At 48.4% G+C, this 14,812-nt stretch overlaps 2 protein-coding genes across 2 annotated transcripts in view; one reads left to right on the forward strand and one right to left on the reverse strand.

The window, feature by feature from the left end:
- Positions 1-1,203: 1,203 nt before the first annotated feature.
- Positions 1,204-6,446, reverse strand: SHOX2 (SHOX homeobox 2). Its single transcript, XM_034063977.1, has 5 exons — positions 5,835-6,446; positions 4,535-4,743; positions 2,314-2,371; positions 2,146-2,234; positions 1,204-1,995 (listed from the first exon to the last, which is right to left on the reverse strand). The coding sequence occupies exons 1-5, from the start codon at positions 6,097-6,099 to the stop codon at positions 1,744-1,746; spliced, it is 873 nt and encodes a 290-aa protein (XP_033919868.1). The 5' UTR covers positions 6,100-6,446; the 3' UTR covers positions 1,204-1,743.
- RSRC1 (arginine and serine rich coiled-coil 1) overlaps positions 1,796-14,812 on the forward strand; it is a 176,472-nt gene continuing 163,455 nt past the window's right edge. Inside the window, exons 1-4 of the mRNA XM_034063784.1 lie at positions 1,796-1,914; positions 4,646-5,367; positions 5,670-6,024; positions 14,316-14,510. Of these exons, the coding sequence (XP_033919675.1) occupies positions 1,796-1,914; positions 4,646-5,367; positions 5,670-6,024; positions 14,316-14,510 (1,391 nt within the window). The remainder of the gene's footprint in view (positions 1,915-4,645; positions 5,368-5,669; positions 6,025-14,315; positions 14,511-14,812) is intronic.

Raw genomic sequence — 14,812 nt, forward strand, 5'->3', positions numbered from 1 at the left:
GTGAAGCCGAAACTAAGGAAAACTCCCAAAAAGCGGTAACGAAAGGAGCACGGATGCGAGCGGTGCTCCCCCGTCGTGCTGGGCTCTATCGCTAAGTCGCGATATCAGAGGAGCAGAAAGAAACGTGCGATTCTCTACAGAAGGTGTAAACACAGAAGAGAGAATATCACCTATGATTTAATATCAACAGTACCAGAAGTGGCAGGAAACCGTCCACTGAAACGTTACCCCTTTTCAATCAATCTGTCGCAAAGTGTCTCAAATTCATTTACTTGGCACTTATCGAAATTCGTGACGTCGAAAATGGATTAAAAAAGGTGAAGCCAACCTGAGCGAAACAAAATATATTGTACTGACAACAGATGTAATGAAATAACAGCATCTTGTTTTCTCTCTTTTTTTTCCTTTTTAAAATAACTTAAAATACACTAGAAAAAATATGGTCAATATAAATAATTTTGTTTTCATGGAGAACAAATAGATACAAAGCCCGTCCAGACCAAAGTTCGCGTAGAAGAGCTTTCCCTCTGCTTTGTCAATGAGGGTCCGATGGCAAACTGGGATGACCACCACAGATTGCAGGGTGCCCAGGTTAAATAGCGACACGTCTTCGAAATAATAACAATTATAATAATAATAAACAAAAATCACAAGGTTACGTGAATAGATACACCTTTATGAGATAAAATGTAAATGTCTGACAGCGAACTATCAATTCACAAGTTATAGCCAAAATAAACTTTGTTTGTGTGTATCAACATATTTTACATGTACCCAGTACCTTTTATTGGAATTTGCCGTGATGTAAGTGGTGGTTAGGAATTAAATACTCTTTAATTTTTTTTCTCTTTTTTTATTTTTCTTTTTTTTCCCCCATTTTTCTCTTTTTTCCTTATTTTTGTCCGTGTCGTGTCCCCCCCCCGCCCCCCCATTTTTTCCTCTCTCTTTTTTTTTTTAATTTCCTTTTCCTCCACTTTTTAAAATGTATTTTGTCTTTTTTTTTCTCTTTACTTTTTGCCCCCAGGACGAGAGATCTGGCGAAAAGATCCATGCTCCATTCTTCCAGTGCTTCCCGTTCTCTTTTATTTCAGAGGTGGGACAGCAAAGGACCAGCAAGGATTTAAGAGCAGAAAAGGTAGTACTTGATCTCCCTCTCTGTCTGCTTCCCTAAGAGATGAAAAGGGACAGAACCCAGCCACGTCCTTTTGGTTTTTCTTTTTTTTTTTTCTTCCTTTTTTTTTTTTTTTCTACTAAAGATGAGGGTGAAGTGCAAGTGAATCAAAGGACTCCATCAATGAAATACAAATACATGCAACCGGAATGCTGCTGCTGAAGGAAGTATCCCGGACAGTTTCCCATTAGAAATTCGCAGAGAAATCATTGTCCTTTAATTATTATTTTCCTTCTTCATTTTTTTCCCCTCTTCATCATCATTTTTCTCTCTTCTTACTGCTACTCCAGACGTGGTTGTTAGACTCAAGTGTCTGATGCACCGTGAAGGGAGGCCCGCCTCTCTTATCAAATTTCTTGTATTAAAGTGAACTTCGCAGAAAAAGGTCAGTTTAAAACCTGTGAACTCCCCAGCTGCTCGTCCATCTCCTCGAATTCCTTAAATAAGTGTACATCTCCCGTCCGTCTCTGCTCTCCCTCGCCTCTCCCGGTTTGGTGGGTCGGGTTTTGGGGTGCTTTTTGGAGGGTTTGGGGGTTTTTCCCTCCCCCCTCCCCATGTATTTTGTGGTGCTGTCACAGCCCCAGGGCGGCGGCGTGCTTCTTGGCCTTGAGGCGGAGATCGGCGATGCTGGAGTTCTTGCTGGTGGTCTTGGCGGCGGCGGCGGCTGCCACCACGGATGCGGCGGACGCGGACTCTGCCAGGGTGGCCAGCGGCAGCCCGAAGGGGGGCGCGGGGAACATCATGTAGGGTGCGTGGGCCAGATGCGGGTGGAGGTGGTGGTGCGCGTGGGCCACGGCGCTGTCCAGCTGCAGCTGCGCCTGCACCTGCGGGAAGAGCGGGGGGGGGAAACACAGAGGGGCGGCACGTGGCGGCGGGGCTCGCGTGTGTCCCGCACCCACCCGCGACCCGCGGGACCCGCGTGTGTCCCGTCCCATCCCATTCCTCCCCTCTCCCCCCCGTCCCCCGCCACTTGCCTGCTGGAAGGGCATCCGTAGCGCGCCCACGTTCACGTAGGGAGCCACACGGCAGGCTTCGAACTGCGTGGCGGCGCCGATCAGCACCCCTGCGGGAGGCAGTGGGAAGCGGTCAGCGAGGGAGAGCTACGCATGTCAACACAGCACACCCCCCATCATCACCAGTACCTTTGTGCAGTTGGTTTTCTTGCTTTCGGCATTTGGCTCTTCGGTTCTGGAACCAGACCTGCGGGGACAGGGCGAGGAGGACACACGGGGGTCACGGCCGCAGGGAATAAAAATAAACCCTCGGATAATAACAATAATAGCAAACCCGATAGACAAAGAAACCGGCTACAGCACGGGATGGGCTCCAGCCCCCCTGGCAGCCCCCGGCACATGAACTCCGAAAGGAAAAAGGCGGGGGAAAGAAAAATACAATATTGGAAAAAAATGAAAAAGGAAAAAACCCAAAACACCGAAGTTAAAATGTAACGCAGCGCTCCCCCGCAGGAGTCAGGGACTAAGCCGAGGGCTCCCCCGTCCACATTGAGAGTCTGAAAGACCTGAACACCCCCCCGGCATCGAATACTGACTAGTGATAAGGGGCTTGGATGTTTGCACCATCAGGCCTCGTGCTCATTAATAAAGAGAGTAATTAGCTTTATCTGCAAGAAAAAGTAAACACCAAGGAGTTTCATAACGCGGGGTTTTTTAGTTATTATTTTGAGGGATTTCAGGGAGACGGGAAGTAATACTGTCATAAAAGCTTCACTACAAAGAAGTTTCGGTTTTCTTTTTTCTTTCTTTTAATTCGTTCCCTTTTTCCTGCCTTTCTCCCTCCGTCTCCCCCCTCCCCCCTTTTTTTTTTCTTTTTTTTTCCCCTGTTCCTCTGTGCAGCGAAGTGTAGCACAGAAGCGGAATAATTCTCTTATTATCATGATAATCTAATTTGCTACCACAGAAAAAGCTGCACGTCTGATAAAATACTCTCAATACTGGAAAAGGAATCGTTCAAATAAATTCCTAGAACCAAGTTCTGCTCACTTAGGGAAAAGAGGACAGAGAGCGAAGGCGGGAGAGCGCGACTGAAAACATTCGTACTTTAAGGAACCGCATCTCAGACGCCACCCTGACCAGGCAACCCCCTCCCCGCGGCCAAAAAATAAAAATAAAATAGAACAAAATGTCTCTTTTTGAGGTTTTACTTGAAGAAACGAATATAAACATGATTTCCTCCGCCAGCAAACCTGCGCTCGCCCTCTCCCGTTTCGTGATTTAAAAATCATTGCGTAAGCGAAGGAAAAATATTATTGCAAAGCGTTTTCCGGAAGGATTTAAAGGGAGTGGGGTTACAGCGCGGATTATGATCATCCTCCACCGCCTTTGTGGAGCGCAGAGCCCGCGGAAGGCAGTGCCGCCCTCCACCGTTCCTCACGGCCAAGTTGAAGCCCAGCAACTTTGGGTTTGTTAAGACATTTCCTGGGCATAAACAGCCTAAGAAACGGGACAAGCTGGAAGACGAAGGCTTTATGTATCTTATTTTTCCATCTGGATCAGGCTGCGCTGGCCGAAGCTGCCCACTATTATTTTTTCAGTTCAACATGACGGCTCCTGCCCCATCCCTACCCCATCTCGGGTGCACCGAAAAGAGGGGGGGTGGTGCGGGGTATGGTGGTGGTGGTATCTCTTACAGCCAGATTTCCGAGCAGCTGCAGATGTTGGGGGCCTAAAGCTGCTCCATGTGCTCAAACAACGACTGTCATTTTCTTCTCTTTTATTACTCCAACGGAAACTCATCGGAGCAGCTACATTTTTTTCCCATAGAGAAACCACCTTCTTCCCCAGCCGGGCAAAGTCCGGACTCTCCCTCACTCTCCATCTTATCCTTATCAAACTTGCAGAAACCATCCCAGAAACCGATCTGGGAAAACTTTGGGAGGAAAGACGGAGGTTAAATTAGAGGAAGCTGCGGCTTCTCCGTGGGAGAGAACGCTCAGAGCAGCCAGGGTTTGCCCCAGACTGTTGTAGTTCATAAACGCGAACAAAGCCGGTCTATGCCCTTCGCTCAGCCTTCGCGCCTCTTCCCCCGAGATTTAACAGCTAGGAAAAGACACTGTAAATTTTGGGGGCACTTAGCAGTTTCTAATTTAGTTTACGGTCTCTACACCTATAAAGTTAATTGACACGGCCGCACGAGCCCACGCCGGGGGCACAGCCATCCCAGCTCCGGGGCTGAACGCGGGCGGGGAGCTGACAAGGGACCGAGCCGAAAGACACGTCGGGAGACATTTTTAGGGATTTGTTGGGTGCGGGGAGCTCCACACCACCCTGACAGCCGTGTCGGGATCGTCAGGGACAGGGCCCCTGTCGGCTGTATCGAGCACCAAGCCCACCCCGCACAGGCTACCTGCACCCTGGCCTCGGACAGCCCCAGCCTCTGGCTCAGCTCCTCCCGCATGAAGGCGTCCGGGTAGTGGGTCTCGTCGAAAAGCCTTTCTAGCTCGTTCAGCTGCTCCAGGGTGAAATTCGTTCGGCTCCTCCTCTGCTTGATTTTCGTCTGCCCTTCCTCGTCCATCGCTTTTGCATCCTCCTTGCGCTCCTTCAGCTCTGGAGAGACTGGGCACGACAGAGGCGGTCAGATAGTCGGACCGGGCTGGGGGGGCTGCTCAGGCTGCTGGGTATCGATCCCCTGCCCACCTCCCCGCTCCCGGCAGCCGGGGGAGGGGGAGAACCAGGCAGCAGCTCCCCGGGGCCGATGCTGGCGGCGCCTGCGGGCCGCGCCAGGCCCGCCTCAGCCGCTGCCTTTCGGGGCCCCGCCACTCGGCTCCGGTAACGGCTGCAGCAATGAAGGTCCCCGGAGGGCCGCCCCCTTCCTCTCTGCCCGAGCCGGCCGGGAGGTCCACCCCTCTCGGGGAAGCTCAGCAACAAGTCCCCGCCGCTCTCTGCGGACCAGCACGCTCCCTCTGCACCCGAGGTTTCCGTTTTCGTTGTTTAATTTGCTGCCAGAGACACCCCGAGGGGACCCTGCGCTGAGCCCCGCGGGACCTGAGTGGCGGCCCGGCCCGGCTCCCCGCACTCATTCAGCACTGCTTCCTACGGATGCTCTGCCGGGAGCGCTTGCCCGAAAAAAAAGGGAGGCCAGGTACCGCGGGTCCGCAGAGACGGGCCCTGCCCCGCGGCCAGGCGCGGAACCTCCGCCACTGCTCCGCCGGCACGGCCCTGCTGCTGAGAGCTTCCCCGGTACGGGCATCGCAGCCATTGCCCCAGCGCTGAAAAAGCGCGGAACAGGCCGCGAGGCTTCTCTAAAGAAAACGAGCCGAGGGCACGGAACGCCACAGCACACACACGGTGCAGCGCGGCCGGGCACCACGCGCGTCCGCGACCCGTGGGACAACGAACGGGCCGGCGCTCCCTGGCTTCCGTTGGCAAAGCGGCTTCCCGCGGGATGCTAACTAGGAACAGATCGCGTCGCGAGCAACTTAAACGCTTGTTTAAATATTTTAATATAAACTTCGGGCTGGCTGCATATTTCCCGTAATTAGGAAAACATGGAAAGCCTCACTCTAATGTCTGTCGCAGCCTCCCCACGGCCGCTGCCGAGCCCCTTCCACCCGCGACCGTGTCCAGCCCAGTGCACGGCCACCGCCCGTGTTCCGACCCCAGCCAGGATAGAAGGAAGGAAGGGGAGCCCCCGGTGCCGCCGTTACCGTCGCTGAGCTTGGGGGTGGCCGCCTCAGCAGCTCTCTCGGCGGCGGCGTCGGGCTCCCGCAGCGGGGACCGCCCGCCGCCCGCCCGCACCGCGGGGCTGCCCGCTTCCTCTCGGCCCGGCTCCGCCGCCGCTCCGCCGCTCTCCCGTGGTCCGCTGCCACGCAAGGGCCCGCTCTCAAGCACCTCGCGGTAGGTGATGAGCTCCTTCTTCTCTTTCGCCTTGGGATCAAACGACTTGGAGACAAACGCCGTCAGCTCCTCCATGGCCGTGGCTTAGGGGCACGCTGCCCCGGCTCCCGGGGCGGGCATCCACGGGGCGGGCTGCCGGCAGCGCCCCGAGCCGTGCTGAGCTGTGCCGCCCGACGTGCAGGGCTCTCGGGGTCTGATAGCGACGCCGCGATTGAAGTGGCACTATTTATACTTTGCAAAGCCTGCCCCTTGTTCCTGGCGAATTACCTCCCCTCGGAGCTCTGAATGGACCCCTTCTCCGCCGCCCGGCCGCGCCGCCCGCCGCGGGGCACCGAACCCGGGGCACCGCCTGCCCGCCCGCCGCCCGCCGCGCCCTAATTAGTGTAATTAGGTGCGGGCCCGGGCGCGAGGTCCCGGGCGAGCGCGGCGCGGGAGAGGGGCCGGGGCTGCGGAGGAGTGGCCACGGCGGGGGGCGGCCGGAGGGGGGGCGCGCAGGCTCCGCGCCCGCGCACCGCCTCGCGGGGTTCGGGGCGGCCCCGAACCCCCCAAACCCTCCCCGCCCTCCCCACCGGGAGCCTGCCGGGTGCGCAGCTCAGCAGCGGAACCGGCCCCGGGGGAGCCAGGAAAGTTCTTCCTTGGGCGCCCAAATCCCCCCAATCAATGACCGGTTAATTGGCAGTGACAAATAAATGCAGCCACATAGTTTGTGTTTGCTCGTACGGTGAACTGAGGTATCAGATTAGAGAGATTTACGGTATTTATTGCTAATATTGCTTTCCTTTTGTTGTTTAAATCCTATTAAGAGAGCGCTTTTGTTGACAGGACTCCTGTCTTTCCCACCTTTGCTAGAATTCTAATAAATTATTCAAAATTGTTTAACTCCTGCCTACGCATTGATTTTTCGTTTGATCCCTACGAGGGTGACTTTACATACAGCAGCGTTTATTTACTCGGGCAGGTATGGCAGCGAAGTTGGAATTAGCGGTTCTTCAGACCCAATTAAACTCGCCTCCGCCGCGATAGGCACCGGTTTGCTGTCTCCCCGCAGCAGGCAGCACAACCGGTCTCGCCGCTGGTGAACCGGTACCGCCGGGTGCCGGGGGGATCGGACTTAAAGGGGAGACGATCGCCTTTACATTTCTTTTATCCACACTCAACATTCCGCCCTTCCTGTACCTGGGGTCGCGGGCTCCGAAGCTCGCGTTAAACTAAGAGAATTCCGCAAAAAACAGGAATTAACCGTAGCTGTTAAATTGTTTCGTTGCGTTTTTTTGGCGTTGCCAGGCGGAGGCTGAGCTCTGCCCGGGACATGCCCGCCCCGCACGGGTGGGCTCTCCCTTCCCGAGCACAGCCTGGCCTCGGCGTGGTACCCACGCCGCGCTGGGAGCGCAGCCCCTTCTGCCACGGGGGCGGCTGTCAATGTTGGCAAACACCGACCCTCGTTAATCGCTTCGAGCTGAAAGAAGAAAGTCTCCGCGCCGCTGTCCCCTCGCCTCTCCGCGCCGTGGAGACCGTCACCCGTGGGGGAGGCGGACTACAGCGTGCAGAGGCAACGTACTGGTAAGTGCCTGTGGTTGCCACACAGCGCCCGGTGCGGGCAGTGCTCCGTAGTATCCTGTGGGCAACGGGGACCCCGGCTCGTCACGCGTGGTGCGTGGGGTACTAGCCCCGCCGGGGCGGGGAGTGTGCTCCATCGATTCCTCGGTGCTCGGCGCCGCTGCCTGGCCGCCTGGATGAGCTCGGTGATGGCTTGCTGCTGTCTGCCCACCGCCCAGGAAGGCGCTGAGCTCAAACCGGCAGCCGGGGCCTTGTAACGCCTTCCCTCCCGCGGCCCAGCCCGGCAGCTCTGTCGCTCAGGTAACGTGTGGGGCCCGGCGCCGAGCCCACCCCTAGCAGGGGCGAGGTAGGGCGCCGCGGGGCCGGGCGAGCACTGCGGCCTGCTGCTGCCGGCCCTTAGGGCCGCGGCCGCCCCTGGCTGAGGTGGGGGGGAGGGGCGCAGGGGTTGGTGAGGCGGGCTTGCCTGTTATTGCCATGATAACAGCGACGCCGTGTCGCCACGGCCTACCCTCCCCGGGCTGTGGCGGGTCTCCAGGACTGGCTCCCGCCGTGTTGCGGGGTTCGGCCGCTGCGCTCCGTGGTACTGGGCGTGAAAATGGGGGGGGGTGGGTTGATTCCCCTCGCGGCCTCCCGCCCCGGCCGCGGCGTCTCCGGTGGTCGAAGGCTCGGGTTCACGCGGTTTGGCGTTGCTGAGCGTTCGTGGGGCTGCGGGCAGCGCCGGAGCCGGTTGAGGTCATCAGCCCGGTCATAAACGTGTCCGTGTCTTTCAGGAGCAGCCTCTCGACGCGTGTGAGGGTTAACGCGGGAGCAGCGTTAGAGAGGAGCGCTGCCACAGACCAGCAGAGCCGAGCTCTGGCGCGTTTGTCCTGGGTCTGGTCGTGTTTCTGACACGTGTGAAACTGACACAGTCTGTTTCTGTCGGAAACTGACATGGGGCACTAGTAGCTGTTCCCTTCCTGGTCTTTCTCAAGTCTCCTTCCCCTTGCTGTATGCTACCAGAGCCCAACTGATGTGAATGGGGAATACATACTTCCTGGGATGTTACGGTCCCCAGCACCTGCTCATCTGCCCTTGGAATCTTTACTTTTTGATTTGTGGATGTTGGAATCATTCATCTCGAATCTTACTTTCTTAGCTTTTGCCTATGAAAGCATAGGTAAAGAAGGTATGCAGTTGGGGTTGATTTTTTTGTTTGTTTTGTTCCTGTATGTGATGTGCTGTTTCCAGTAGCAGTGTTTTTAGATATTTTCATTTTATATTTCAGCTAAATACAAATCAGGTGCTTCTGCCTGCCTCTCTCCCATCCCCTGATATGAATGAAACTCTTTTTGAACAGTTAATCTGTTCTAAAGTTCTGGGACAAATTTTAAACATGTTATTTTTAACATTTTAGCATGAATCCAATACCCCATGATAGCATGATCCTATGTTCCACAAGTGATAAAGGTATATGCAACTTGATTCTTAAGAAATACCAAAAGCTGCATCATAAAATTCATGTAAACTTGCCTGTTCTGTAAGCTTATTCTGAAAGTTGGTTATGTGGAAGAAATGCCGATTAATTAATGCCCCTTAGTGAACTAGGGTGATCTAAAACAGGAATTCCTGTAGTTCTTACTGCCTTCAAGTATGGAAAATGTAGTTATGTAGTAGAAGGCCAGTTTCTAAAATTAAGAATTATTGAGCAAAAGGTGGCCTATGGAGATGGTCTCCTAATAGATGAGCATCTTACTGGTGTTTGAGATTTTGGTTCAACTCCCCACTTTGCTGCTGGTCTAATGGATGGCTATGGGCATGTCGTGTATCTTTGAGCCTATTTTTGTCCCACTTTAAAATGTAAAGATTTGAAGCTGAATTAGGGTGACCATGGATAAACTGTTCGCTCATGATTTTGAACTGAAGTAGACTTTGAGTTCAAAATAACTGGTTTTGAAAAATACCGCTGATGTAACTGTCAAAGAAGAAATCTCTTCTGTAACCAGAAGACAGTATTCTGTTATGTGTGATGCCTGTGGATTCTTGTTCTTATGGGAGAGGTCATAAGAAAATTGTTGAATTCCTGTGGTTCTTTGATCTCTAGACTTTCTTCTGAGGTAGCCAGCTACTCTTGGTAGATGTGATTCAGGTGTTTTTCCTGTAGTGATCTGGAAACTTGATGAGGGAAAGAGGCACTGCTGACTATGCAAAATCAACAAGAGCAGTTCAGGTTGCTGACCTGTTGAGAGCAGACACCTTATTGTCTAATAAAATCTCTTCCTCTGCTGAGAGCAGTTTTTCTGAATTGTAGAGCAGGGACAGTTTCCACCTAACTCCAGGCTTGGTGTAGGTAGATACAAAGAATCTTTCATTTGTATACAGCCTATCTGAGAGGGACTTTTACCCTCTGCTTCCTTACGGTTTCCCTATTTTGAGTAGCAGTGTTGCTGTTAGTAACAGTTTGACTGCCTCTTATTAGCTAGAGCATGTTTGACTTTTTGCTACAGTTAGCTTTGTTTCCTGGCTGAAGTTCACATAGGATCTCCTCACTTGTTGATTCCCTCTTATAGATGGACTCACATAGTTCAGCAGGAAAAAAGTGGGATATTGAGATAGCTGAAGTATATTTTCCACCAATGCCCTTCTAACCTATATTCTAACTCATAACTATATATTACCTTTGTTCTAACTTATATTTCTTGAAGGATCTTGTTTGTAGAGCTGCTGCATAAACTGGGTTAGTGGTTGGTGGTTATTGCGAGTCAGTTATAATCGAAGTTTCTTGGTAACTGACAAACATAAATTGTTTGGATTTGATGCTAAACAAATGTGGAGTTTTTTTTATCTTCATTGCTTCTGGCTGATTGTGGTAACTAAAGGTTGTATTGTTTAATTGGATGCTGTGCTCAAGATGTAGTCTGCTGCACTAATGTTTACTGGAGAACAGCCTCTGATTAAAACCAACCAAACAGTATTATTTTCTTACAATCTGTAGTAAATACAGTGATAATTTGAAACTTATGTTTGAAAATATGTATTGTGTACTTGAGATAATTCCAACATCTATGAATCAAGATTGAACAAGATAAAGTCAGTGAGCATATACTTAAAGTGTACCTTGCTCTCTTTCAAAAGTTAGAAACAGGTTGTAAAACCCCATGAGATTCAGCATATGATGCCATGTAATAAGCCTTAATTTTTTCTGCTTGCCTTTTCATTGCTTCCCTTGCTACTTTATTAATTAAGGTTCCCAGAGTCACCTGGGTTCTGTATGATCTGTGGGTGCTATTATACAGTTCTGTTTGTGGAAGTGGTATATGGACCACTGCTGACCCACCAGAATGACTCTCCTGTCCATCAGGCTTCACCTGGTGTGATTAATCAATGCCAGCAGTCCCTATTCCCAGGTCTGTTAAGGAATATGGAGGCACTTGTCAGGGAGAAGACTAATCTTTTACAAGTCTTGATAATTGACTGTGCTCAAGTGCTTTGTTTGTAAGAGGTGTCTTTGCAGGAAAATGTCTAAAGACCCTGGTGAAAGATAGTGCCTGTCAGACAAAGTTGTCTGTCGCCTGTGTGCTTCCAAGATATCCACATAGGAGACAGCTACTAGGTCTCAGCTGTGCAAATTGTTCCATGATCAACAATCTGCTTCTGGCAGCCTCTTTTCCAGTGGAAACTTTGGAACATGCATGGCATCAGTCACTTATGTGCTTTCATCCTGTAGCTTATAGTTGGTAAGCCCAGTGCTTGTGGAGCTCCTGAGACTCAAGTATGCTGTAGGACTTGTCCTGTAATAGAGAAGGGCCATAGTGTGTAGTTCTTTCTTGGTCCTGAAGACACGAAGTAGAGATTTACATAGCATGTTTCAGCAGTTTTGTGAACTGTTTGACCATGAGGAAGAAAGCTGATGGGAAAAAAAAAGGAAGTTAGCAGAAGATGCATACTTTGAAGTGTAGTGTTCTGGCTCATAACGATATCCTCATGAAGTGGCAAATATCTCAGCTGAAATGTTTTTTGTACTCCTTTTTTTCTCTGGTCTTTTTAATTAATCTTGCTGACATGAGCTGTGATCTGTGAACTTTTAACTTAAAACCTGTGCATTGTAGTTTCAGCTTTCCCAGCAGTTCTGCTTACTTTAAGTTTGAGATTTGGATTCATGTTCATTTGAAGATTGTTCAATCAGTTTATATTTGAAGAGCTTTATTTTACTGTTGACTAACTGTTAGTAGCTTGGAGCTCTGTGAGTCTTTTACTGTGAGGGGAAAAATATAAAAGGACTACACAAGATGGTGTGTCGATATAAATTGGCATTCCTCTACAGAATTTTAAACTAAATTGATAGCTTTTTAAATGCAATAAAATAGTCTGTAAAGTACTGCCTCTGTCTTTTTCAAAATCTGTGCAGAGTAACGTTTGTAAGATGGTAGCAATAATTTAAAAACCAAATTCTCTTGCATGGCAGTTCCTCCTTCAAAAATTTTGCTGGTTTAAGTTGAATGTTTCAAAAATGCTTTGTTTAGATTGTTAGCTGAAGGACTAGTTTTAAAGTGCTGAAAACAGAAACTATTGAAAATGAAGTAAATAATGGAGGGGTTCAGTGAAGCAAAGCTTAATAACACCTAATTTTTACGCCCTTTTGGCAGGAGTGGAACTGATATTTCCAAGTTGCATGTGGAAGAGCTGTCTGCAGTCCACAGAGATCTGGCTACATAGAAGTGAGTTTACATAGCTACTGTTCTGATTGTGGCAGTGAGTGAACTCTAGTGAACATCAAAGAAAATCCAGATACTTAAGAGACTGTCTTGTATTTTGCATTAAACAACTGTTGTGTAAAATATCTCCTTGAAGTAGATGTCAGGTCCACAACTTGATGTCCTCCTGGAAAGTGTGCCTTTGGCTCTTGACTTGTGCTTGCTGTAGCTTCCTTGCTCGGCTCCCAGGGGTCTGGTAGTCCTTAGGACAAGCTTTTGTAGTGAGGGAGGAATGTGTTTCTTCATCCTGCATTCCTGACATGGTCTTCAAATTCTGTCAAATGAAGCAGTGGATTCATTGTGCTTTGAATATAACTGCCTCTAAGTCTTCCTTGGGAAAGTTGGTCACAGTACACTGGCTTTGCAAATCCCATGCCTGCTTGGGTGTTTAGATCCACCACTGTAAGACTGTAGCACCTATGACTCTGCAAAATAGTTTTGGTTGTCTTGGCAACTTGAGAGTGAAAATGTAGGTTTAAGAGATGTCTGTGGGACTGAACATGTTTGTTTTTCTCTCTATCGTGCATTTTGACTGAAAGGCCTAGAGTAATAAAGACTAGTATTTTTATGCGAACCTTTTGTGATTTTGAGCATAACTTACTTAATGGTGAATTTTGGTTTGTGTTCTGTTTTCAGTCTCTACCCTGGAGATTAGGGTGTGTTGCCTAGGTTATAAAAGGTAAAGGCAGGAATTTGTGGAAAATGAACCAGTTCAACCTGTTAACACTAGAAACAGGAGGACCTATTTTAGTAATATTTCTGTGTTCATTAAAGACAGGCAATATTGTGGCGTATCTGTAATCTAGCTGTTGATATGAATGTTAGAATTATGAGCTCCTGTTTTCCCAGTGCAGAAGTAGTGAGGGAGTCTTGAAATAACTGTTCCTGGGAAGAGGGGATGGGTTACTAACCATTAACTGAAATGTGTGTGCAGAGGGGTCTGAAGTCTTGGGTGGATAGGATGATACCTCTGGTAGTACAGAAAAATAGTATAAAAGCATTAGGCAGATTTGCAGCATGGAAAGTCAAGAAATGTAACTGTTCTTTAATTGTGAAGCAACAAAACTTGGGAGTTTCAAATGAAGGTGATAGTCTTGGCAACAATTAATAAATGGCAGGCTTCAGCGCAAGTTTTGGTGTAAGCATTGTTTTTTTTTGTTTGTTTGGACTGCTTGTTTGTTTACAAATATGTTATCAAAGTTTGTAAACTTTATCCAAGTAAACACATTGTCAGTTGAGACATTTCTGAAATTTATAGTTCTGATTTTGGAATAAAGGAATGTAAAGTTGAGTAGATCTAAACCAAGAACCAAAATCACCATAAATAGTGTAAATTTAAAAATGGCTTCCTAATTTTTTTTCTCAGTGCATGTTTTGATTATGACTAGTAGGACAAGTGTATGTTATTTTAATTGTACAAGTTAAAAACAGATAAAGTGAGTTACATCAGTAACTGGAATAAATAAACTGAATTCTATTGATTGTGTAAGTATTATGGATCATCAGTTATAGCTGTAAATGAAACATTAAAGACACTGCAGTAGTGATTGTGTAGCATCCTAAAGTGAAATACCAGATATTTGAAGTATCTTATACATCACTCCCCAAATTTCTGAAAAATTCAAAGGCAATAATGTAAAAATAAGCTAAAATTAAAATATATTCTGATATAGAAATGATTTTATCAGTGCATTTATCTGTTTAAATGGTTGCAAAATATCTTTCATAAAAAGTTACAACATATATTTCATACCATAATAAATTAATTCAAATTTGCTGACAGTGTAAATTTCAAGTTACTTGATAACATGAGTTTGTTGACATTTTACATTAATATCTTGATTTTTATTTTTGCATGCAACCCAGATTTTTTGTTCACATGCTGACTTTTAAAACGATGTTTATTTATGTGTGCACACGCGCTCTCTATGTATATATATGCATATATCAACATAATGTAGACAGGAGAATTTCTTATGGTTTAGAATTTTTGTTTTTGCATAGATTAAAAATGGGACGTCGCTCATCGGACACAGAAGAAGAGAACAGAAGCAGAAGGAAAAAGAAACACCGCAGACGTTCATCTTCAAGTAGCTCCTCAGGCAGCAGAACATACAGCCGTAAAAAATCTGGAAGGAAGTCCAGATCAAGGTCGCGGTCTCGAGATCTCCAGTCTCGTTCACATTCTTATGAGAAAAGGTGCATTTATAGTAATTTACTGTCTGTCGCAGTTATTTACAAATTGAGCTCTTTCATATTATGGCAGAAAGATATGAGGCGAATCCAATGTGTAGTTAGTTCTAGGTTAGAATTTTGCAGCAAAGTTTGCTCTGAATCTTGGAAGATGTGGCAGTATTTTCACTTATACTTAAAGAAAAAAAAACCCACCACCACCACAAAAGCCGAAACATTGCCCTCACCCAACAATGCAAAACCATTATATACTCAGGTGCAAAGATAACAAAAACCAGTCCAGTTTTAACAACTGCTTTCTCCTCCTT

This window comes from Melopsittacus undulatus, chromosome 6 (genome assembly GCF_012275295.1).
Source record: "Melopsittacus undulatus isolate bMelUnd1 chromosome 6, bMelUnd1.mat.Z, whole genome shotgun sequence".
Classification (NCBI taxonomy): Eukaryota; Metazoa; Chordata; class Aves; order Psittaciformes; family Psittaculidae; genus Melopsittacus; species Melopsittacus undulatus.